Source organism: Cryptotermes secundus, unplaced genomic scaffold, assembly GCF_002891405.2.
Source record: "Cryptotermes secundus unplaced genomic scaffold, Csec_1.0 scaffold722, whole genome shotgun sequence".
Classification (NCBI taxonomy): domain Eukaryota; kingdom Metazoa; phylum Arthropoda; class Insecta; order Blattodea; family Kalotermitidae; genus Cryptotermes; species Cryptotermes secundus.
Window position 1 is genome coordinate 23,094 of NW_019729219.1, and position 22,338 is coordinate 45,431.

Here is a 22,338-nt window from a genome sequence, read left to right on the forward strand (position 1 = left end):
TAGAAGAAATGCATACAGAATTTTAGTATGAAAATTTTACTTTAAGAGACCATTTTGAACAAGTATATATACTGTATATGGGAGACAGTACTTAAAAAAATAATTTTGAGGAATGGGATGTGACTTTTATTAGGGGTCAGTGGAGTATTCTTCTGAATACGGTAATCGGCCTTCTGGTTCCTTTCGTAACACGGATTTTCTCAGAACAGAACAACTACTCGTTCTTCTGTGACTCTGTTTCATTGCGTCACAGAAGCATATTCGTAGGTAAAGCTGTCCCTGTAACAGGCCGTGAAGGCCCATACGGTTGTGAGACGTCGAGGATCCCCCATTTTCTCCAGACAGTTGGCTCACAGATACAGTAAGTTTGTTAGCCTTATGCGCCGGCCGCACTTTACACTCCAGGAAGATTCCTGGTACTCATTTCTGTTAGTGGCTGAGTCGAGCCAAGAGTCATAGTGCGGCAGGAAGGATTAGGTACAGGTACAGTTATCCTGTGTTTCATTAGTTAAGCACTATGCCATTAAGACACATGGGGGAATGGAGGTATAGCTCCACCATTCTTGACCTCGACACTAGTTGGAGGTGAGTGGTCAGCTTCACGCTTCAATTGAAAAAAAAATCCACCTCATCGGGACTCGAATCTGCGACCTTCTGGCTTGTAGCATAGTGCCTCAACCAACTACGCTACCGAGATCTAATGAATATTTACTGATGTACAAGTAAAATTAATATTTAATACAAAATCTGAAATGCTGATTAGCTCTTTTAATCATACTCTTGAATCTACAACATATAAACTTAAAAATTCAGTGATGAATACAGATAACAAAGAACACGCATGGAGCTCACATTCATTCCAAATTTGACCACACAAAACAGAAACAAACTAGTTGGTCTGTAGTCCGCAAGCGAACTATACCGACAGAGCGACCGCCGCTTGTCGGCGAAGTTAGTGCCAACTTTAGCGGATAGAGGGTGTCGCGTGGTCAGCGCAACGGATACCCACGACCGTTAATCTCGGTTTTGTAGACCGGAAATTGATCACACGTTTGAACTAATGTATTACTGTATTTTCGACTTTGTTCTGAAGTCGTGACTTCGACATATATAAAGCAGATGATATTTATTTCGTGCATGGGAACGATATCAAATAACATTTTCTTAATTTGGAACATTATTCAGCTTGAAGTAAACTGAGGAGATGATAAAGTAGAGTGGACCGGAAGAGCTATTATCCCTGTGTTCAGTGAACGGCTAACATTTCAGGTGCTAACTCCGTAGACAACCTGTACCATTTACTGTTGGGTTACTGGCTAATTCAACTGAAGCTAACGGTTGTTTTCTGCAATCTCCCTAAGAACTTTCTTGGATAGCAAGGCAAAAGTCACGCCTCAGATTAATTAATTAAATATCACGACACGAAGGCGTATGAGGGACTGACAGTATAGCTCCACGCATCTTTAACTTCGGCAACAGATGGCGGTTAGTGGTCAGCTTCTCGGTCATCTCGCCTTACCGCTGGAGAAACAGCTCCCGGTACCTATTGCATATGCTCTGTTGTGTGCCTAAGTCTTTCTGCAAAACCACAAAGAAAAGACAAATCTCTTTCCTCCTCGTCATCCGTATCCCTGTTGCTAACCGGTCTGAGTTATACCGGCTCCATTGTTGGGACAGCGGCTTGAACTTTTATTTCAGGTGCTGAAACAAGACCTTCCAAGTTCAAGTACTCCCTTACAAACAGCCCCATCTCATTTCACATTATATAAATTACATAGTTAAAAGAATATCGTTAAGGCCCGCATGAACCCTCACATGCTTTCATGTCGAGATACTTAACCGCAGGGACTCTGCCTTTTCTAAATGTTCCTATACATCGTCATAGCACCTCGGTACTTCCCTGACACAAGAGCTCAGCGGCACAGTATATGTCGGAATTTGAGGCGTTCTGATTCTGCTATAAATTCTAATACGCTTGAGACCGCAAACACAATTCATTCAACAAAAATACGGAAAATTTCCACCGCATTTAACATTTCTTAACACGCTCATACATTTACAACAAATCTGTGTTTCTAATAATGCTGATGATTCGAGAGCGTAGAACTCACGAGAAGGAAGGCCTCAGATCTGAGGATCTGAGATTTTCATTACGGTTAAAATTAAGTTTACGGTAATCTGGGTTGTGGTACCGTGTAGTCCCATATGTAGATACTCACGGAAAGCTGGAGGAACATACGCCCTCCTTTTTCAATGTAGAAGAATGGTCACTTCTGTGTCATGAACTAGCAGGTGTCTCGGAAATATAGGTACGTATCTGCTACAGTACAAGGCGTTATATCCAAGAAGAACCTAAACTTAAAAACGAAGGCATTCAATTAAAAAAAAACGACGTAACATTCTTTTAAGGCACAGGCTAGTGTAACGGTATGTCTTATTATGAGGTACCCTTTTCGAATCGTGTCCGGAGTACTGGATATTCTGACTGAGGTTTCTCGTGATTTTACTCAACCCTCTCAGGCAAGTGTCAGAATTGTAGTTCGATCAAGGCACATCGTCCTTCCAAATTTTTCCAATTCATTATTCATCGATCCTTCTAACCATGTGATGAAGTGCATCTGAGAGACTGACAGTTTCACAATAAACATGCGTTTTTTGTAGTCAATGCAATTTCCGATTATGTGTTTGGAGGAACTGAAGAAAATCACGAATAACTTCAGTCAGGAATGCCGGTCGCCAGAGTAAAGAAGCTTCTGCTTTTTTCTCTCTCTTTTCTGAGTGTATTCATAGACAGAATTTTCATTATTCATAAATGAAACCTTTCATATGGGCTGACCCATTAGGGAAACATCGTTTCTTTGAAACAAAAGAAACCATGAGAACTCTTGGAGCACCATGATTTCACACAGCGGTGCCATTGGCTCGACCCGAGCGGCCGCAGCTGAAAACGAGGCAGCTGGTGCCGTGAAATCCAGGGCTGCAGAGACATGCGCATTAGGACAATATATTATATTGATCATTCTCCTCCCATCCCAATTCTTACACTGCCCTCTTGATTATGCTCGCCCTCGTCTTTCCTCTCCTCTCCCCTCCACAACATGCACAACCACATGCAAACACATTCTTGTCAAGTTTCTCAGGGAAGAAAGCTGTATCAGCACCAAAGAGAGAAGAAAATGCACCAGCCTTAGGCAGAAGCTCGTCACAGCAACCGGCAGCAGCAGCATTTAAAACAGTGTTTGCTCTTGATTCGGTGGAATTGCCTCTCCGGCAGGTGGCCCTCAAAGAAGGCGGCGCAATTTGCGGCTACCGTAACTACCGCAGTTAAATAGGTAAATCCTGGACAAGATGCAGTAGGAACATGTACATATAAAACATTAAAATTCTGTTATATATTATATCTAAATGTTAAAAGTGTAAAAGTGGAAAATAATTTTTGTTGTTATGACGGCGAAATCTGGTGGATCTACTGCACCAAAGGAACATTCGATATGACAGGTTTGAAGTTCGTAAAATAAGCTTTTATATGCGAAAACTGAAGACGTTGCAGCGGAGGGAGGTAAAATCAGAAAGAGTCGAGCCGAAGCAGGAAGAGAGGATGACATCGTTAGCCCAGGCGCTTGGACTTCTCACGTCTGCAGTTCTTCTCTTCTCTCTACCAAAAGGCGAGTAACATTTCCTTCCTTATTGTAATTTATTGCATGTTTAGCATGAATTAGGTGTTGGCATAAGAGAGCAACACTCAATATGTCAAAAAACGCATTCCCCACGTCATGATATTATTAAAGCAAATTTATATGTAAAGGTAAAATTCGCTCTATACTTGATATAGTACCACGCTAACAGGGAATAAGAGGAGGAAGGGTATAGCTCCACATATTCATAATCTCAGCTCGAGATGGAGGTGAGTAGTCCGCTTCACGACTCAGCCGCCTTACCCTTTGTGAAAGAATCCTATTCGATTGAAAGCTAGGTGAGTCCCAGAGTCATTCCAGCACTGTGAAAAGAGAAAAATATCTTTCCTGTGCAGGGAATCGAACATTTTAAGTATTCGAGTAAACAATGGGATTAATCCTGGGCTCGAACTGCAAATGGGCAGAGGGTAGCTGGATAGATGAACGGACAATTGACTTACTGTCCGCACAGAAACCACAATCAGCAGTTATTAATTTTTCATATAATGTCATCATTTATACAGGACTAGTTACATTTTTAAATACGTTTGTGTAATAATATTCTCTGACGTTTTTATGATTGAAGTTCCTCTAAATAATGCACAAAAATGCAGTTCGTGCCTCACACATCAAGCAGTTAATGCTGCTTATTGGAAAAAAAAGACGTTTCATTAGGTCCAGAGTAGATTTATTTCAGTTCAGTTCATATTTTTACTACGTTTTTAAGATTTGTATACATCAGTTTTCTTTCCATGAGGACATAAGTAGGCTTATGAGATAATCTTGATATCCAATATGGATCTTCGTATTCCGCATGTTAGCTTTTGAACCTGATGACTAATTTCATGAAACCTGGCTTGTGAATTATGCCATTAGAGGCCAACCAGAATTCTTTACTTTAATGTCAATAAGATGGACGTGAGAACTTGTGAGACTGGAACGAAATTAGAGCCACTTAATATGTTTTCATAAGATATAGGCCATGATAAGAGTTCCTGGGAAAAGTATACACTTTTTATTTACGAATTTGTGTGTGAAATTTAAAACATAAAATGGCGGCTTCATGAAATAAATGCTTAGCGTTCGGTTTCATGTCAGCGGTTAATGAAGAGCTGGACGGCATTATGAGTGATATATTGCTCATAACTGAACAATTATAAATATGGCGACAATGCGAATTTTTTGAGGTTATGTCCGAAAAATTACATGTGAAATATACATTTGAATAATACGGTTTTCAAATAATAATAATCCATGACATATTTAAAACTTCAGACAAAACTTATCTCGAACATAAATCCATCGTGTGGTCATATACGACCGAGCCTAGTACGCCAGCCCACAAGCTAAATTTAATTTCGTCTTTGGCTTAAAACTTCACATAATCTAGACACGACATCAAACCGGATTTGCAGGACTAGATGTCAGCGGAATGGGAAAATACGCTTTGTGCATTTCACACAGAATTCTCTGTTCAATATTATCCTACTTATTCCTAGATGTTCGTACACAAGAAAATATCCTTCAACGGATCGTAACCTGAGGGAATTCCATCGAGTTCACACCTTTACAGTCTGCGTCTGTAAGTTAGATTTTACTGCTTTCATTTAATCTATACTTTGTTGCCCTACATATTCTGGCACAATGAGGGTTTCCACCACAGTATGACATGCGATTAGTACACTCGTACTTCACACATCCCAGCCTACTCTTTTTCATAGTCCCAACGAGCCAGACGAAAATATTAGAGTAATCAGGCATACCTACATTCCAAGATATTGCAATATTAATTCGTTTTGTTCCTTCATAATTATTTTTATATAATCTCAGCCCTATAATGCCCTAATAGGGTAAATTTTTTGACAGATAGCGAAGGCAAAACGGAAGAACGCCGAGGCGTATTACAAAAGAAAGTTATGTTGTATTGTGAAGAAAATACAGTATACAACTTAACACAGAGGAATAGAACATACAGACGACGCTGAGGTTTCAGCATTTTATTTTTCAGCTTCTTGCTATGTGTGCCACTTGTAGAGCCAAGTATGTAAATATTTTAGAATATCATCTTTACTTCTATCTTTTCTCGACTAGAAGATTTTTGCCTCAAGCTCAAATCTCGAGTTATTCATATGAGGTACTCTGAAGTGAATAAAATTTCATAGAATAGTCCTATGTAGAGTAGTGGCAAGAAAAATGATTAAGAGATGGGGGTGCAGCATTGCTTCAAATTTATTTTCAGTTAAAAATTTTTTCATGTTTACAAATTCGTATTAAAAATCTGTTCCAAGAAAACAGCTTCTACACATTACCTTCACACAAGAAATGAATAAGGAATAAAGCTGAGACTTGAACTGGAAATAATAAGACCAGGTTGTGTTGCAAAGTTACAAAGTTACGGGCTGAGGAGGAACTGTTGCAGCAATAAAGAAGCCATGAGGATAGGAGCAAGTTGAGACTTGCACTGAGTGAGCACAACAGGAATCTTGCGCGTGGCAGATCTGCCGCCTTCAGCTACACAAGAAACTGCATAATCTTGGAATTATGTGTGTTTTGTCATGTAAGGGAACCTGTTACTATACGTCACTTGACGGATTGCGTGCAAAGGACATATGGGAGAGGTGGCAAATTCATATAAAATTTTAGTCAGAAAATCTAATGGGAAGACATCACTTTAAAAATATAAGAATAGTCTTTGAAATACTGGTAAAATGTGAGTATATACAGGGCAGTTTTCAGTGGCAGGTTGTAGTGTACACGGTAATGAAGCTTCCCGTTCCGTAACACAAGGGGGATACCTTAGACACCTGGGCAACTATCAACTTCCTATGTGAACGCAGTAACTTATAGCTTTTACATTAATAGACCGTTCAATACGTAAAATATGTGCGCACCATCTTTGTGTTCTTTCTGTTTAACACCGAACCACAAATACATATATAGTACTGGCGCTGGAGCAAAGCCATTACATGCAATTTACGTCTGCCACTGAACATTGAACATTAAACGCCCACAAGTAGCGAGGCTGAAGGTGGGGTTGGGGAGTAATGGGCGAAGCCCAGCTATCGACGTCTGAAATTAACTTATATTCGCGATACTGTGCGGTTTCATGTGGCCATGATCCGACATACTGTGTACATTACTGAGCCCATACTGAACGTAATTGTGTATTACCACATATTCAGGAAGTCGGAGACGTAACCTGATATTCTGGCTAAGAATGATCTTGTAAGATTTCAGGCTTTCACGGCGGTGACTATGAAGAAAGCAGTCTTCTGGGATTTGGCACCGTGTATATGTGGTGTTAACCGACGTTTCGGAGGAACGTATCGCCTCAATCTTCAGGGTAGAAGAAAAAATATATAAGAAATCTGCAAGCGAAGAGACCGTGAGAACCACCGGTGGTTCTCACCCTGAAGATTGAGGCGATACGTTCCTCCGAAACGTCGGTTAACACCACATATACACGGTGCCAAATCCCAGAAAACTGCTTTCTTCAAGAATGATCTTACTTTCCTTCATTCTCTTTGTGCTACACTCAGATGGGTAATGTGAAAGGTTGGAATCCTGGTTTTTATGGGGATGTAGTATAAAAATACTTTCTTCTGTCGCCTGCGAGCTTCATCTTGACCTACATTTCAAGTTTTGCACAAGAAACGAATGGATTAATGTTTTCCTATGATACATAATTTATTTGAGATTGGACCATAATCTGGTAATTTCGTCAAAGAAGGAAAGAAGTAAAAATAGTGAATATTGTTACCATAATGGCTTGAATGATGAGAGAAACTTCAATAGCTTTTGTTGCATGACGTAATTACACGTATATTACAGTTACACAGAAAAATTACAATAATACGAGTACGTGGGAATACAATAATGGCTATATAAACCAATACCTGTTGAAAAGTGTCACAAGCCAAACACCGTAATGAGTACAGAAATGTCCCAGTTACACTGGGATTGATGAATCACAGATTATGTACAATCTATTATTCCCGTTATATAATGACATGAAGGCTATCATCCATATACAGGAAGGTTCAAAATTATCATAACACTAATTGTATTACGGTTAAATCGTCATTTTCCGTATCATAACTGCATATCAAGTGACTGTTTCTGTGATCTCCTCAAGGAGTAAAATTGCCCACAAAACCTGAGGTCTGTTTTAGGCCCCCTATAATATAGCTTCAACATTTCGGAAAAAACTTTTTTGTGGGTTATTTTATGACGCCTCATCAGTATCGGGAAAATACAGCGTCACGGAGATATGTGTTGCCTCCATTTCCCTCTCGTAACCTAAAGATGTCGAATGACGGTTCCTCCGAAACGCTAGTACTAATTATGAAGCCACAAGGTTTGAAGTCCCATATTTCGCACTCCTAATATTTATTTCAGTGAGAAACTCAAATTTCATACCCAGTTTTCATGTTTCAATTATGAGGAAATTAAATGATTTAATTCTGATTTTATCGTATCACGCTTACGTGCAGCCCGTTTAACTCTCAACGGGAAATAATTACAGAAAAACTTCGTAAAAACAGGTAATTTTAATAACTTTAAATATTTGGTGTACCATATATTTCTTATCGTAAAAACCAGGTAACAACATGGATCGAATAATAACATGCACTTAGCGTGACATTAGCTGTAGGGCATTTTCGGAAAAGATGGACACTAGAGTATTGACTCGGGCCGCGCCATAGCTCAAGCGGTTAGTCGCTGGCTTCCCACCGCGGTGGCCCAGGTTCGATCCCGGGTCTGGTCAAGTGGGATTTGTGGTGGACAAAGTGGCGCTGGGGCAGGTTTTCTCCGAGTGCTTCGGTTTCCCCTGCCAATCTTTATTCCACCAATTGCTCCACAATCACACTCACCTATCATCTGGGGCAGGTACAATAGGCCAGACGTGGCCGCACTACAAGGGACTTAGTCGCACCCCACTAGCATTAAAAAAAAAAGAATATTGACTCAAACATATCTTCCACTGGTGCCAACAAGTACAGCAAACATACATTAATCTATTTAAACATGAGGATAACAGACTGACCGCGCGGTTTAAGACCTGCTCAAACACTGGGGTCATGGGTTTGAATGCCACTTGACACATGGATCTCTGTGTGTGTTTATTCTGCGTTTGTGCTGTCCTGTGTGCAGGTAGCGGCCTTGTGACGGACTGATACCCCGTCCAAGCAGTCCTACCGACTGTGTATAGGATTAAGAAACTGAAGAAGCGGCCAAGAACCAACACAGGGCTGTAGAGCCACAGATAGATAAGAGAGGAGACGGATGGATTTGTATGTTATCTAATGACACTTCGCCAATCATAACAGCAATTAATCGTTAAAAGGCCTGAGAAGATCGTGTTTGAACTTCAAATGTTTTTATCCGAAGACGGAAAGAGAATCCGGTCTCCGAAACGTCGTGTTTTGAAATATAATCAGGGCGGTGTTTTAGATAAAGACAGGATGATGGATAATGTCCAGAAACATAATATATTTGTATCAATGTACCGTCGTCACAGACTTTTATAACATAATAGCTAATCTTACTAATATCAACCTCATAATTCTAGTAGTTGTATATGTAATAGTTCTGTGTAATTATCTGCAGTGGAAGGTTAAAACAGATATAAATATAACGTAAGAACAGTGTACAAAGTAATAAGATTGGAATTCGTTTCAAAATGAGGCACACCACGATTTTTGTAGTTATCTGACTCTTGAATTCTACGTAATTTTATATAATATTTCCTAGTTCGGGAATCCTGAAGAATGGCAAAGTCCGTCGATAAAAGCCGCTACCCGACAACGGCTAATGAAAATGTGACTCTGGACACTAGTATGTATGTGTGCGTGTGTGTATGTGTGTGTAACAATGATTAGTAAAGTACAGTCACGCGCTGTATCATAGAGTCCAATAAATCCGGTCATCAATCTAAAACCCCGTCTACAGTCACTCAATCACACGACAGTATCTGTCCTCTGTATATTTTATGTCCTTTAAAGAATCTGATTAAATTTAATATGAGGTCTACAATAAGAGGAAATATAGGTTTATCGCGTCATGAAATCTGCATCCGCGTTTTAAATATGTTTAAATCAACTGTCGGATTCTCATAACCGTGCCACGATGTACATCATGCCATTTACAGCGCCACGCTCTTCACACTATCAAGTCAATGATCAGTATCTTGATCCAGTCCACAACCTCATATTAATATTATATATTACAATTAATATTATTCAAGCTTATTACAGTTAAAATATTACTGGTTTATGAAATGTGATGTCGTGAAATCTGATATATCTTTACCGATATATCAAAGGAACCTACTGCCTTCACGTCCAGGGTAAAAGAGCAAATGTACCCTGATGATGGAAGCAGAAGCTTTCTTCGATACGTGGACAACAATTTAAAAGACTAAACATGTCACGCTCTAGGATATTGCAATCTTCATAGCCAACAATGTAAGGATTCAATGATTATAATTGTCATGCATTCATTCATTCATATTACTGTTGCTCCCTCTGGAGCAGAGCGCATCCTTGAAAGGCTTCGTTTCTCTTCAGTTTCTTAATCTTTACAGACGGTAGGACTCCTTGGACGAGTGATCAGCCCGTCGCAAGGCCGCTACCTAAACACAGGACAACATAAACACAGAATAAAAATGTAGAGAAACACCTGTGCCTCGAGTGTGACTCGAACCCACGACCCAGTGTCCAAGCGGGCGAAGGCAGTTCATATGTTAGACCCCTCGGTCAATCTGATTGGCTTATAATTGCATATCAGTAATGAATATCCGAAATGTTCGTTTTTATTCCACCATATAAAATTTGTAAGTCCATTTGTTGCAGGGAAAGAACATGTCGAGAAATGTAAGCACCAACACATGCATCTATGTTACACTAGACAGATACACTGGGTTTATCTCTCATTTCGTTAAATAAATGTCCAACATAATGATAAAAGTACACAATGTAAACCTAACAGGAGTGTTTGGCAAAGAAATAATGAACAAAATAATCAAGACTACGATGGACTGTCCATTTATAATAAACAGACGTTAAATCCATATACAAATATTTACTGTTTGGTTATTTAAATATCAAAACAATATAGGTTTACTGACTGAACAGTCAGCATTAACCTAAACGAAAACTAAATATAGATAGTGTTCAATATATGCTTGAAAGTCATAATGTAATTGAGCACTGCGCTAAAATCATGGAATAAATCTGCTTTGACGGAGTCTGAACTCAATAATTAGTTTCTCATATTTTCATTTGACTTCTATTTCCCGCCATTTTGTTTGTAGTCCATGACCAATTGTTGAACAAGAAATATCGAAAATTTATTCATAACACACTTTTGTTTACTTAACTCGAAACTATAACACTTACGGAAGAAAAGTATTGCTTTTTGTACTTGTTTAATTATTCTCTACAAATTTTGTTCGGAATATTTTCTCTCCCACAAATATTTAGCTAGATATGCCCATAGGAGCATGTATACGTACGTATAAAGTCGTAGTTAAACACTTCCGATATAAATAAAAATTGAAGGATCTCCACATTATTACGTGAAATTCTCAAATATCGAGTTTAATGAAATTCTGTACATCACTGTCGAATTGTTTCAGGTGTACGTACGGACGGATGAAGAAAACTCAGGCACTACGTAAGGTTGCTACCGTGCCTAAAAATTAGTATATATGGACCAAATCGACATTTTCCCCGAAAACATTTAGGACAGATCCCTGATAACCCAACGCTGTCTAGTACTCGGTAAGAGACATTCATTCAAAGTTTGTCAACTGTGACTTCTGCCAAAATTACACGCACTTTTCTGTCTTTAGTGAAACATTAAAGGCTGATGTTTTGTCCTTATAAATCGAAAATAACGACTAGAAAACCAAGCAGTAAATCGGAGACAACATTTCACGGATATAAAGATTTTTAGTCAATTACGCCTTTTGTAATTATAATTTGATTAAACCTCCTTACAGAGCGCAAAACAATTATGAAGTATGTATGCAGTGTCCGTCTTTTAGTGCATTCAATTTCACTTGTTATTTCACAACATGTTTCGGCACTATAGTGCCATCATCAGGTGCTCCATTTACACTAATCTACTTCATTACTTGCCATTATGTCATTGTAAAATTTAAAAAAAAAAAATTTAAATGTTCTTCAATTATAATAAATATATATATACAAAAAACTTGTTAAGATTATTTATCTTATTTGTCCCAATTCTAACACACACAACACGAGACACGATATACACTGAGAGTAAGAGGAACGACTCCCATAGTGGTGGAACTATGCGCGGTGTTAGAATTGGGACAGATAAGATAAATAATCTTAACAAGTTTTTAGTATATAAATATTTATTATAATTGACGAACATTTTTAAATATTTTTTAAATTTTACAATGACATAATGGCAAGCAATGAAATAGATTAACGTAAATGGAGCACCTGAAGATGGCACTTTAGTGCCGAAACATGTAGTGCAAGAGAGAAGAGTAAGGTGAATAAATGTATGCACTGTAAGACGGTCAGTCGTTTAATGGCTTAAGAATCAACTATAAATATCAATTCCACTGCATTTATTAATCGATTTAGAAACGAAACAAGTGGTTGGAAAGAGAGTCAGGCGTAACTCCATTCATTCTGTATTGTGATATGCATATTTGTCTTGTTTTAAATTTCGCCATTCTGAAGGCGCGTTGCGTCTACCGCAGAATGAAGTGGACGATGAAAAATCTGGCCTCAGGAGAGATAAACTCTTGTCTGTAGTAAGAATATTTGACATGGCAATGCACCCACAAGAGTCAAGTTGGCTATGTCTTCAGCACAAGAAGATTATTGCAGTTTCCCCTCCCCTTCCGGCAACCTACTTTGAAAACTTTTCTACGTTACAATGGCGAGGACTGAACTCTTCTGGCGGCAGAAGCTGAACTCTTGCGAGTGGAGACATTCAAGGAACGAATTCGAAGCACTGCTTCAGGCATGGAAAGTTCAGATAGTAACAAGTTTCATTCTCTGCAGACTACATTTCGTACAATTTATCTCCTTGTGTACAAGTGCTTTTCCGCAAAAAGAGAAGACACCCTGCAGCAGGCCTGAAACTTACGCAAGAACTCCAAGTTGTCGTCTCGCCGTTTATCCTTTCGTCCTACTATTCTTCCCATTTCTTGTTTTCCATTCCCTCCTCCCTTGTTCCTGCGATACTTCTTCCTCTTGTTGCATGCTACACTTCCTCGTAAGATCTCAAAGTTTTACAGCGACTAAAGTTAATGATATCTTCTCGGGCTATGAACCGTGTCAGTCCTCGCAATCAGATTCTGTGATGGGGACAGAGATGGTCCCCCTGATACGTCGGTATTTTCTGACCACCGACGCGGCAGATAATCCGAAAAAATTTCATTAACCTCTCTTCCTTCTTGCCTGATCTTCTTCCAGACGCCTCCTAATTATTTTCTTCCTCTATCGTATTCTCCTTTTCCTAATGTCCCTGCACTTTCTTAATGCCCCCTTCTGATTGTCTTCGGCCTCTTATTCTTCGCTTCATTCTGCATCTCCTAATATTCTTCTCAGCCCACTTTTCCCTTGCTCTATCCTGCATCTTTATGCTTCTCCTCTTCTCATCTTTCTTTGTCATACATCATCCCACCTACCTCCTTGTGCTTCTCTCATGCTTTAAATTATTTTCTTCTTCCTTCTGCTTTTATTATTCTTTCTGTCGTCTTTTTGTGTGCATAGTCCAGATCTTCCGTTTTCTTTTCCCACCCATTTCGAACATGTCCTGCTTCCACGTCTCCTATTCCTAATTCCCCTTCTGATCCTCTATATCCTTACTCTTCCCTTATTTCTTTTCGCTTTTCTCCTACTTCTCTTGTTCGTGTAATTTTCAAGCATTAAGCAGAAGGCCCTTTGTGGCTTCTTTATTAAAGCCTACGCTATCGTTTCTGGGTCGCTCTGTATGTTTTTTTCCGAATAGCGGGTAACATAAAAATTACAGGACTATTTTTAGACATACAGAGATTGGCGTTGTCTTAACTCGGTGATGACAACCTTCCGTAAATACTCGAGTAGCTTTATTTGTGCGCAGTTCGTTTCACAGTAATTTGATAAGAAATAGAACTAAATACTTAATAAACTGTTTCGTTATTTAAATAACAAATTTCTATTTTGTGCACTTGTAAAACAACTCTTCAGAACAGTTTACTTTTAATTTGCATCATTTGGCAGTAATAACCTCGAAATGCTTTAGTAGGGTAGGTTCGGGTGATAGAACCAGACAGTGAATTTGGCTACTTTTAGGTAAACTTTCTTGTCAACATTGCCGGTTATGCTTTGTTTCCTTGTATCTTAGAGTGTTGAATCGAAAATACTGCTTGCATGCAAGAGCGTGATTGGGTGATAACTATTTTTAATTTGGTGTTTTAAGGCACTCTGAAAGCAGACACGTTTTAAACATTCATAGATATTAATATTGCAGTTCAGGTACACATGCTCTACAGAAGAGAAATCTCATTTCTATTGATGGTGAGGTTAAAGCGTATTCAGGCACACTATCAGAGCTACCAACTATCGTTACAGTATCAGCGAATCAGTTAGTATGAATAGTTCACATCTGGAAAATTTAAAAGTATAATTGTAATGAAGTTTATCTACTTAGAGTATAATATGCTGGAAATAAAATTTGCGTACTAAAACTTTGTTCTCTAACTGAAAGAAAATATATTTTCATTACTTCGTTTGGTTGATAATGGAGTTAGTACATTACATCACGTACATATGTATTTTTCTTCTTCTTTTGAGATGGGACAATCTAAAATAAAAACAGAGCAGTTGTGGACAGCAGAAATCACGAAAACAAAACTCTAACAAATTTCCAAGAAGGCAGAAACACTAAGTACAACAGATCTTTCCAAAGTACCACGAACATGCGTGCATCACAAAATAACTGAAGAATGTAACGATAGTGTGCCGCATAGACCCACTGTTGGGCAACGGCTCGATAAACAATTCCCCGTGGAGATAGATTTTTGGTAAACAGCACGTTTGCTAGGTAAGGCTTACAACAATACGCTAGAATATTATACGTCCATTACTAGGCAATGGACGTGTTTTGCGTGAGGTTACACTCGACGCCATACAACAGTGAGTGACCCTGGCACCAGCAGGAGTGGATAAGTGTAGTGTGGTCAGAAGTCGAGAGTGCCCAGCCGAAGATAGTGATTTGTGAAATGTTGTAAGATATCGTATGATTTTCAGTAAATTCGATCATCAAATCCAAACTCCGTTTAAAAACCATAAAACCCCCTAATATGTGACAATAGGAGTCAAAAGAAGGTGAGACCTTACTTAACCTTGATAAATACGTATATTGACCTGGCGGCAAGAGCTGTTCGGCTTCTTGAAGTAGGACTTGGATTGACAAGCGATGTCATGAAGGCTGTATATGATCATGTAGTGCAACACAAAATGAAGGATGTTTCCCATGATAAGATGCTATCAGGAAACGATTGGTTTTTAGTTTCGTAGACAGGTATGTGCTTAGCCTAGGCTAAGTCTGGGTCTAGGGCTGAAGGTCTGGATAAGGAACAAGTCAATGATATCTCACAATTGACTTCAGTCAGGAATGAAGTTGGTGCTCCGGACAAGCCAAAATTAGCACACAATATTGATAAAACGGGTTGTGTTGTCAACAATGGGCAAAATCTGAAGACTGTTGAGGAGACAGGATTCAAAATGTTTCTAAAACAGTTTGCTTAAATAAATACAATTGTTATGACCTGCAGTGATATCGGATATTGTTTCTCACAGACAACAACATTTAAAGGTAAAAATTCCCAACGAACGAAAGGATGATTTTCCATCTGTACCATCAGTGCGCATGTGTGTCCCTGTCTAAGTTAGTACAGACAATTCCTCAAGTGGTTAAAGCATTCCAAAACACTTCGAGTTACAAGACGAAGTGTTCTCCTCCTAGAAGGTCATTCGTCATACAGATCTCTTCCTGTATTGGAGTTCCGTGAGAAGAGCATGCAAGTAATGTACAACGCAGAGGCTGCAACCCGTAAACAGATCCTTCTTCAAACCCCTGGATGCCAATTATGACAGAGAATGCAACACATCCATGATAGCGTTTCGGAGTGACAGAAAGATAACGAAATCCTGTTAAGGATTATTTTTCCAAAAAGCGTGGACAAAAGCTGAAATCATCGAAAATGTAGAAAGTGAATTTCAATGAACGGGAATATTACCGTTGAATATATTGTCCCATTTGGATTTTCCCCTCTAATGGCTCTATGATGGGGGAGAAGAGAAATGCATATAGGATATTGGAGGGAAAGCCAAAAGGAAAGAGACCACTGGGAAGATCAAGGCGTAGATTGCTGGACAATGTTAAAATGGATCTTAGAGAGATAGGATGGGATGGTATGGATTAGATTGATCTGACTCAGGTTAGGGACCAGTGGAGAACTCTTGTGAACATGGTAATGAACCTTGAGGTTCCATAAAATGCTGGGAAATTCTTGAGTAGCTGCAGAATTTGCGGCTCCTCAAGAAGGGCTCAGCTCCATAAGTAAGTAAATAAGTAAGTAATCTACAATGTAACATCCTCTCAACACCAGGGCCCTCAAAGGCATCAGCTCCTTGCAGAAAGTCAACCGTAATCATTCATTCCAGTTGAATCGATCCTTCCACGACATACTCCCTAAGCCAAAAGAAATTACCAGCAAACTAAAGGAAGAAAAGAGAAAGCTGCAGTGTTGACTTCTGGTACATGCGTTGTGGGGGTCCCGCGATACCGGAAAAGGAATATGAGGATTGCCCAGAAGAAGAAAGACTTCCTTAGCAGCAGATGTTCAGTCTCTGAGTCAGCCTCAGAAAATGATGTTGAAGAGGTTAGCTCTGAAGGCTCCCATAAAGATACAACTTGCAGATTTTTACAATGACTACGAAACTGACGGAATTCATCGCCATCTGGAAACTGGACACATTGAATGAAAGTGCTTGAAATGAAGAGTTAAAGTGAAGAATAAAACAACCTATATATTACTGTTAGAAGATTACAGGTTTGCAACCAACGCTGAATTATTCAGAAATAATTTGCAGTTCTTGTAGCTCGTTCACCGAAAGCGGTGATCGTATTCGCCCACTTGCTTATGGGTAAACGGGGCAACTTTGAACCTTTACACAATTTGGGACAACATTTTAGTTGGTATACGATCACAACAACAGCAAAATATTTTGATGGAATAGTACATTGCTAGACAAAGGCTCACTATAAACATTTCGTCGCACCGAATACGCTTGTACAAATCAAACCTTTGTCAAGATATCGACACAGGTTTCATAGCAGCGGATGAAACAGACAATAACAGACGAACTGTTAGAAGTGGTGCCCTCTCTTCGGTTCACCCGGAGGCGTCGTTCGTAAGGGAATTCAATGATTCAGTCGTAAGGGAATTCATAAGTTAAGTTTTCAGTTGTGGAGTGCTAACCAGCGGACAAGAGAAGTCGAAGAAGTGACCGATTCGTAAGTCAGAACCAAGTCACTCACGAGGAAGAGAAGACACTCGTAGTCTAGTAAAGAATGCAGCGAGTCTTAGGCAGTCTTTGATTGTGAGCTGTTATAATTGGTTTTGATTTTAACAAAAGTGTCAATAAATCCTATCATCTAATCCAGAATTCCTTATTATTCGCCAGGGAACCCCGTACATTTGACAATATGTATCCTTGGGGAATAGGTAACTTTGCGAATAATGGTATGGGGATACATCTATAGTCATTGAGTACTGCCCAGTAACGTATCTTCCTCTTTGAGGTTCGATTCACACTACCTCACTTCATATATTCTTTCATATCCTCGAAATCAAAATAACAAGGGTTAGCCTAAAAGAAACAGACACTTCTAAAGTTTTACAGAAAGAAGAGTTTTAATAGCATGGCCGAGATACTTACATGGTTTGAAGAGTACGACCTGAATTTTACATGGGTACACCTTCTTACGGGAAAGGGCACAAAAAACGTTCACTTTAGGTGAATCCCTAACATGCTCTACTACAGCTCTCGGGTTTTCATTTCCCCCATATACGAAGTTTGTGTTTCTTCACCGTACCACTAATGTGGAACTTCCATTCGTCACCGAAAACTGCCGGCTATAGAAATCATTACTTGCTTCCTTCTGTTGCTGCATGTTCATACAGAATGAGTGAAGGAGGGTTTTGTCGTTTTCAGTGAGGTTCTGCAATAATTGCAACCGGTAAGGCAACATTCGTAAACGTTTACGCAAGATATTCCACACAGCCTTTTGTGGAACTTGAAGTTCTAAACTTGCATGTGTTGTCGAATTTTTTGGGCTGCGCGTGTAAGTTTCACGAACACGAGTCATTTAAACTGTCTATTTCTTTTAGGCCAACCCTGTAAACTAAACCAACATTATAGAACATGAGGAATAAATCTTATTACATAGTCCTTCTTTCCTTATTCAACGACATATCAACTAAAATACTGTGAAACTTGGGAGGATATTTGAAACTGTGAATTTTCAGTGAGGACGGCCATATCCCGAAGCGTCTGTGATCTCCATTTAGACGAAGTACGTAAATCCACAGATAGTTCAGGATGTTAATGAAGAGGACAGAAATTTGACAGGTTTCTTGTGAACATAATCACGTGACGTTTATATATTTATGACGCATGATATTAATTCAGAGCAGATTCTTTAGAGTTGAAAATGCAATGTTAAAATTTAAGAGTTTACAATACGAATAAAAAGACGGTGTGCATTTAAACTTCTGAGTGCCTAAGATCGTTATACGAGTAATTAAATGAACGAAGAATGGAGTATGTACTTCACGAACGAACCGATGAGCCAATTTTGATATCCTCGGCGAGATTATTTTGAAGTGCAAGATGTAAGGACTTACATAAATGGACCTAAGTGTCTGTAAAATTCAGTCCACGAGAAAATTACGAAATAGAAGTAATACTAGTACAATTTTGCATAGGTCTCAAAACTATTTTGTAATAATATATATTTTAAAAATATTTCATAAATTACAAGCTAGTTGTTTCAATACGGGATTATTGCTGGATCAACCAAATGTAGGCTAATAAAACTGGTAAATTAATAATTTTTATTATAATTTAATATTTATTTTAGTCGTACATGTAGGATACAACAGACACGCAGAAAGAGCAGCTTCGTAACAATAAGACACATCTGGAAATATCCCCCATGGAAAGCGGAAATATATTGAGGTAAGCAGATCCGTTGCTAGGCAAGACAGCGAAACAATTAGACAACGGCTGTTGCTAGGCAATGACCCATAAACTGCAACAGCAACTGTGTCTTCTCAGAGGTCCGTGCCATGGTGGTGGTCAAGCTTATGATCTATGTAAGATTTGAGGCTTTCAGGGCGGTGACTATGAAGCAAGCCGTCTTCTGATAATTTCTATACGACGCCATATCCCAGAAGACGGCTTTCTTCAAGTTTACGATCGTTCAAGTTACCAACCCGCCGTTGTAGCATAAGATACGTAAGATAGACATGATATGCTTTACAAAACTTTTGCTGAGAGAAGACTTGTATATAGTACAAAAGGACATTTTTTTAATAACCTGCTGTATGTGCTATGAGCACACTTGACGAAAGACCTAGCATGTTAATAAGAGACAACCCTTTCTTCTCGTCAGAGAAAAAAGTTACAAAAGAATTACTATCGCAAGAGTTCAGTTGAAAATATGAAATTTCTGATCGTGGATCTGAAGGGGCTTGACGCCAGGACGAACTGATCGGCAGTAAGCTGCAAGTCGTAAAGTAACTCTGACTTTGAAATAAGTTAGTTGTTTTGGTTGGTGAGTGACTAAACTACCCTGTCAAGTAGTGCACTGCTGAGGTTCAGTCCTTGTGAAACGTTGCTGTGAAAATCTGGAAGATGAGGCCAGANTGATTATTATTTACACGTACGCTCAGCATTCTGAATTCTGTTCCACGTGCCTGAGCTCTATGGCCATTTACTAAGTGATAAACGTTCCTTAATGTATCTGAAAATATATGATGCGAGCGTTATATTCATTACATTCAATGCAACTCTGACAGAAATTATTTCTATCACTTAATTTAATATTAATTACAAAGACTGACGTATTTAAATTTGTCATTATTTAAGCGATGAATAAAACAAAATGATTTATAGATAGGACGGTTATATTTTTATAAATAACCCCGGGGTATAAAATGTGGCACAGTTCAGATATTTGGGAACAAAGGTAACAAATCGAAAACTGATTAGGAGGAAATTAAGAGGAGACTGATCTCGGGTAATGCTTGCTACCATTCAGTCCAGAACCTTTTGTTTTCTCGACTGCTGTCCGAAAACATAAAAATTAGAACACACAGAATTATAATATTACCTATGGTTCTGTACGAATGTGAAACTCGATCTCTGACATTAACGGAGGAACATAGACTGAGGGCGTCTGAAAACAGGGTGTTGAGAAGAATATTTGGACTGAAGAGGGATGAAGTGATGGGAGGCTGAAGAAAGCTGCATAATGAAGAGCTTCATAAATTGTACTCTTCTCCAAGTATAATTAGAATGATGAAGACAAGATGAGATGGGCAGGGTATGTAGCACGAATGGGTAGAAGAGAAATGCATATAGGATATTGGTGTGAAAGACGAAAGGAAAGAGACCACTGGGAAGATCAAGGCGCAGGTGGGTGGACAATGTTAAAATGGATCTTAGAGAGATAGGATGGGATGGTATGAATTAGACTGATCTGACTCAGGATAGGGACCAGTGGAGGGTTCTTGTGAACATGGTAATAAACCTTCGGGTTCCATAAAATGCTGGGAAATGCTTGAGTAGCTGCAGAATTGGCGGCTCCGCAAGAACGGCTCAGCTCCATGAGTAAGTAAGTAAGTAAGTAAGTAAGTAAGTAAGTAAGTAAGTAAGTATGTAAGGAAGCACCCCGAGATATCTTTTTGAATTCTTTAACTTTCAGAACAAGCGAATTTACTTCTCTGTGTAACGATAATGCTCTAGATTTGAGTTCTGGAGACGTTAGGTTCGAATCTCAAAGAGACACCGGTTATCGTGTCTGGCTACCCTCATTCCCTGGAGGAAAAACCCGATTAGTATTTCGATGAGACCGCAATCGCCGCTTCCCTCCACATCTAATGCAATTTATTACTCATGAAACCTCCTACCATTCAGTCTGCATACTGACAGCTTCTTAATATGAAGCATCAGAGTAACTCGTTTGCTTCAGCTTTCACCGAGAATTTACATCGGCAACAGACTGTTTCGGAACATAATGCGGTGTCTTCTTCGGGGACGTTTTTTTACAACAGTACGAGGATAACTTAGAGTTGAAACTTGGAACATTGCTTGAGTTCGTAACAAAAACGGTCAGGATCCCGGGACCCCCGAGATTCACGATCAGCCTATTTCTAGATGACATCTATTTCCTACTAATAAATATGACACGATGCCTATTTAAATTACAATCGTAAAAGAAAATATTGATTTCTATATCTTATTTATTATTTTATCTATATTTTATTAACTACGTCATCAGTAGCCCAGAATATTTTATATGTCCGGGGTACGGTGACTAGTAATAACGGAGTCTGGATTGGATGATTGATTTATTGACACTTCGATTACAATTGCAATCAATTATAACAGCTCGAAATTAAAAGACTCGTTCAATTCTTTTTTTCTATTGCTAGTGAAGTGAAACTAAGTCCCTTGTACTGCGGCCACTTCTGGCCTATTGTACCAGCCCCAGATGATAGGTGAGTGTGATTTTGGAGCAATTGGTGGAATGAAGATTGGCAGGGGAAACCGAAGTACTCGGAGAAAACCTGCCCCAGCGCCACTTTGTCCACTACAAATCCCACTTGACCAGACCTGGGATCGAACCCGGGCCGCCGCGATGGGAAGCCAGCGACTAACCGCTTGAGCTATGGCGCGGCCTCGCTCCATTCCTTACTGGACTACGCGCGTCTTCTCTTCTGTGTGACTGACTTGGTTCTGACTTACGAGTCGGTCACTTCTTCAGCTTCCGCTGGCCGCTGGTTAGCACTCCACAGCTGAACACACAACTTCTGAATTCCCTTACGACTGAACTACACGTATTACTGAATGGATCTTCTCATCTCTCCCATTTCTATAGTCTAGCGATATCAATGGAAAATATACGTTACTTGCGTTTATCCATGGAAATTGTTTGTTGCTTGTGCGTATCCATGGAACCTTTGTTGATCCCGTTGACATGGAAAGCGGTTTCCGAATCTCCATAGAAACGTTTGTTAGCTAGCCGTTGTCTAGCAGTAGACTATTCAGGCTATCAGGCGTCATGTCACAATATTATACTGTAGGCTTGTAAGATAATTAGTGTTTGATAAATTGAAAATAATATGGATGGAAGCTGTCATGTCATAATTTGATCTACTATTCCGACAAATGGTTCAATGACCATAAAGAAATAACGGAAACCTATTTCGGCATATCTGTTTTCCGAGGCAAGCTTTGAACTCGGTAATTCCCGAATACGAAGCAGGAGTTCTACCCATTAAGCAGAAACGTTCGCTATGTGACATTAATCATTGAAATATTTGTTACCATTC

General features: G+C 39.2%; 1 protein-coding gene across 5 annotated transcripts in view; it reads left to right on the plus strand.

Moving 5' to 3' along the window:
• The first annotated feature begins 3,095 nt into the window (after positions 1–3,095).
• LOC111865528 (neuronal acetylcholine receptor subunit alpha-7) overlaps positions 3,096–22,338 on the plus strand; it is a 218,066-nt gene continuing 198,823 nt past the window's right edge. For all 5 annotated transcript variants that reach the window (XM_033751858.1, XM_033751857.1, XM_023853624.2 and 2 more), the window contains exon 1: positions 3,096–3,665. In XM_033751858.1, coding sequence (XP_033607749.1) covers positions 3,527–3,665 — 139 coding nt within the window. In that variant the 5' untranslated portion in view covers positions 3,096–3,526. The remainder of the gene's footprint in view (positions 3,666–22,338) is intronic.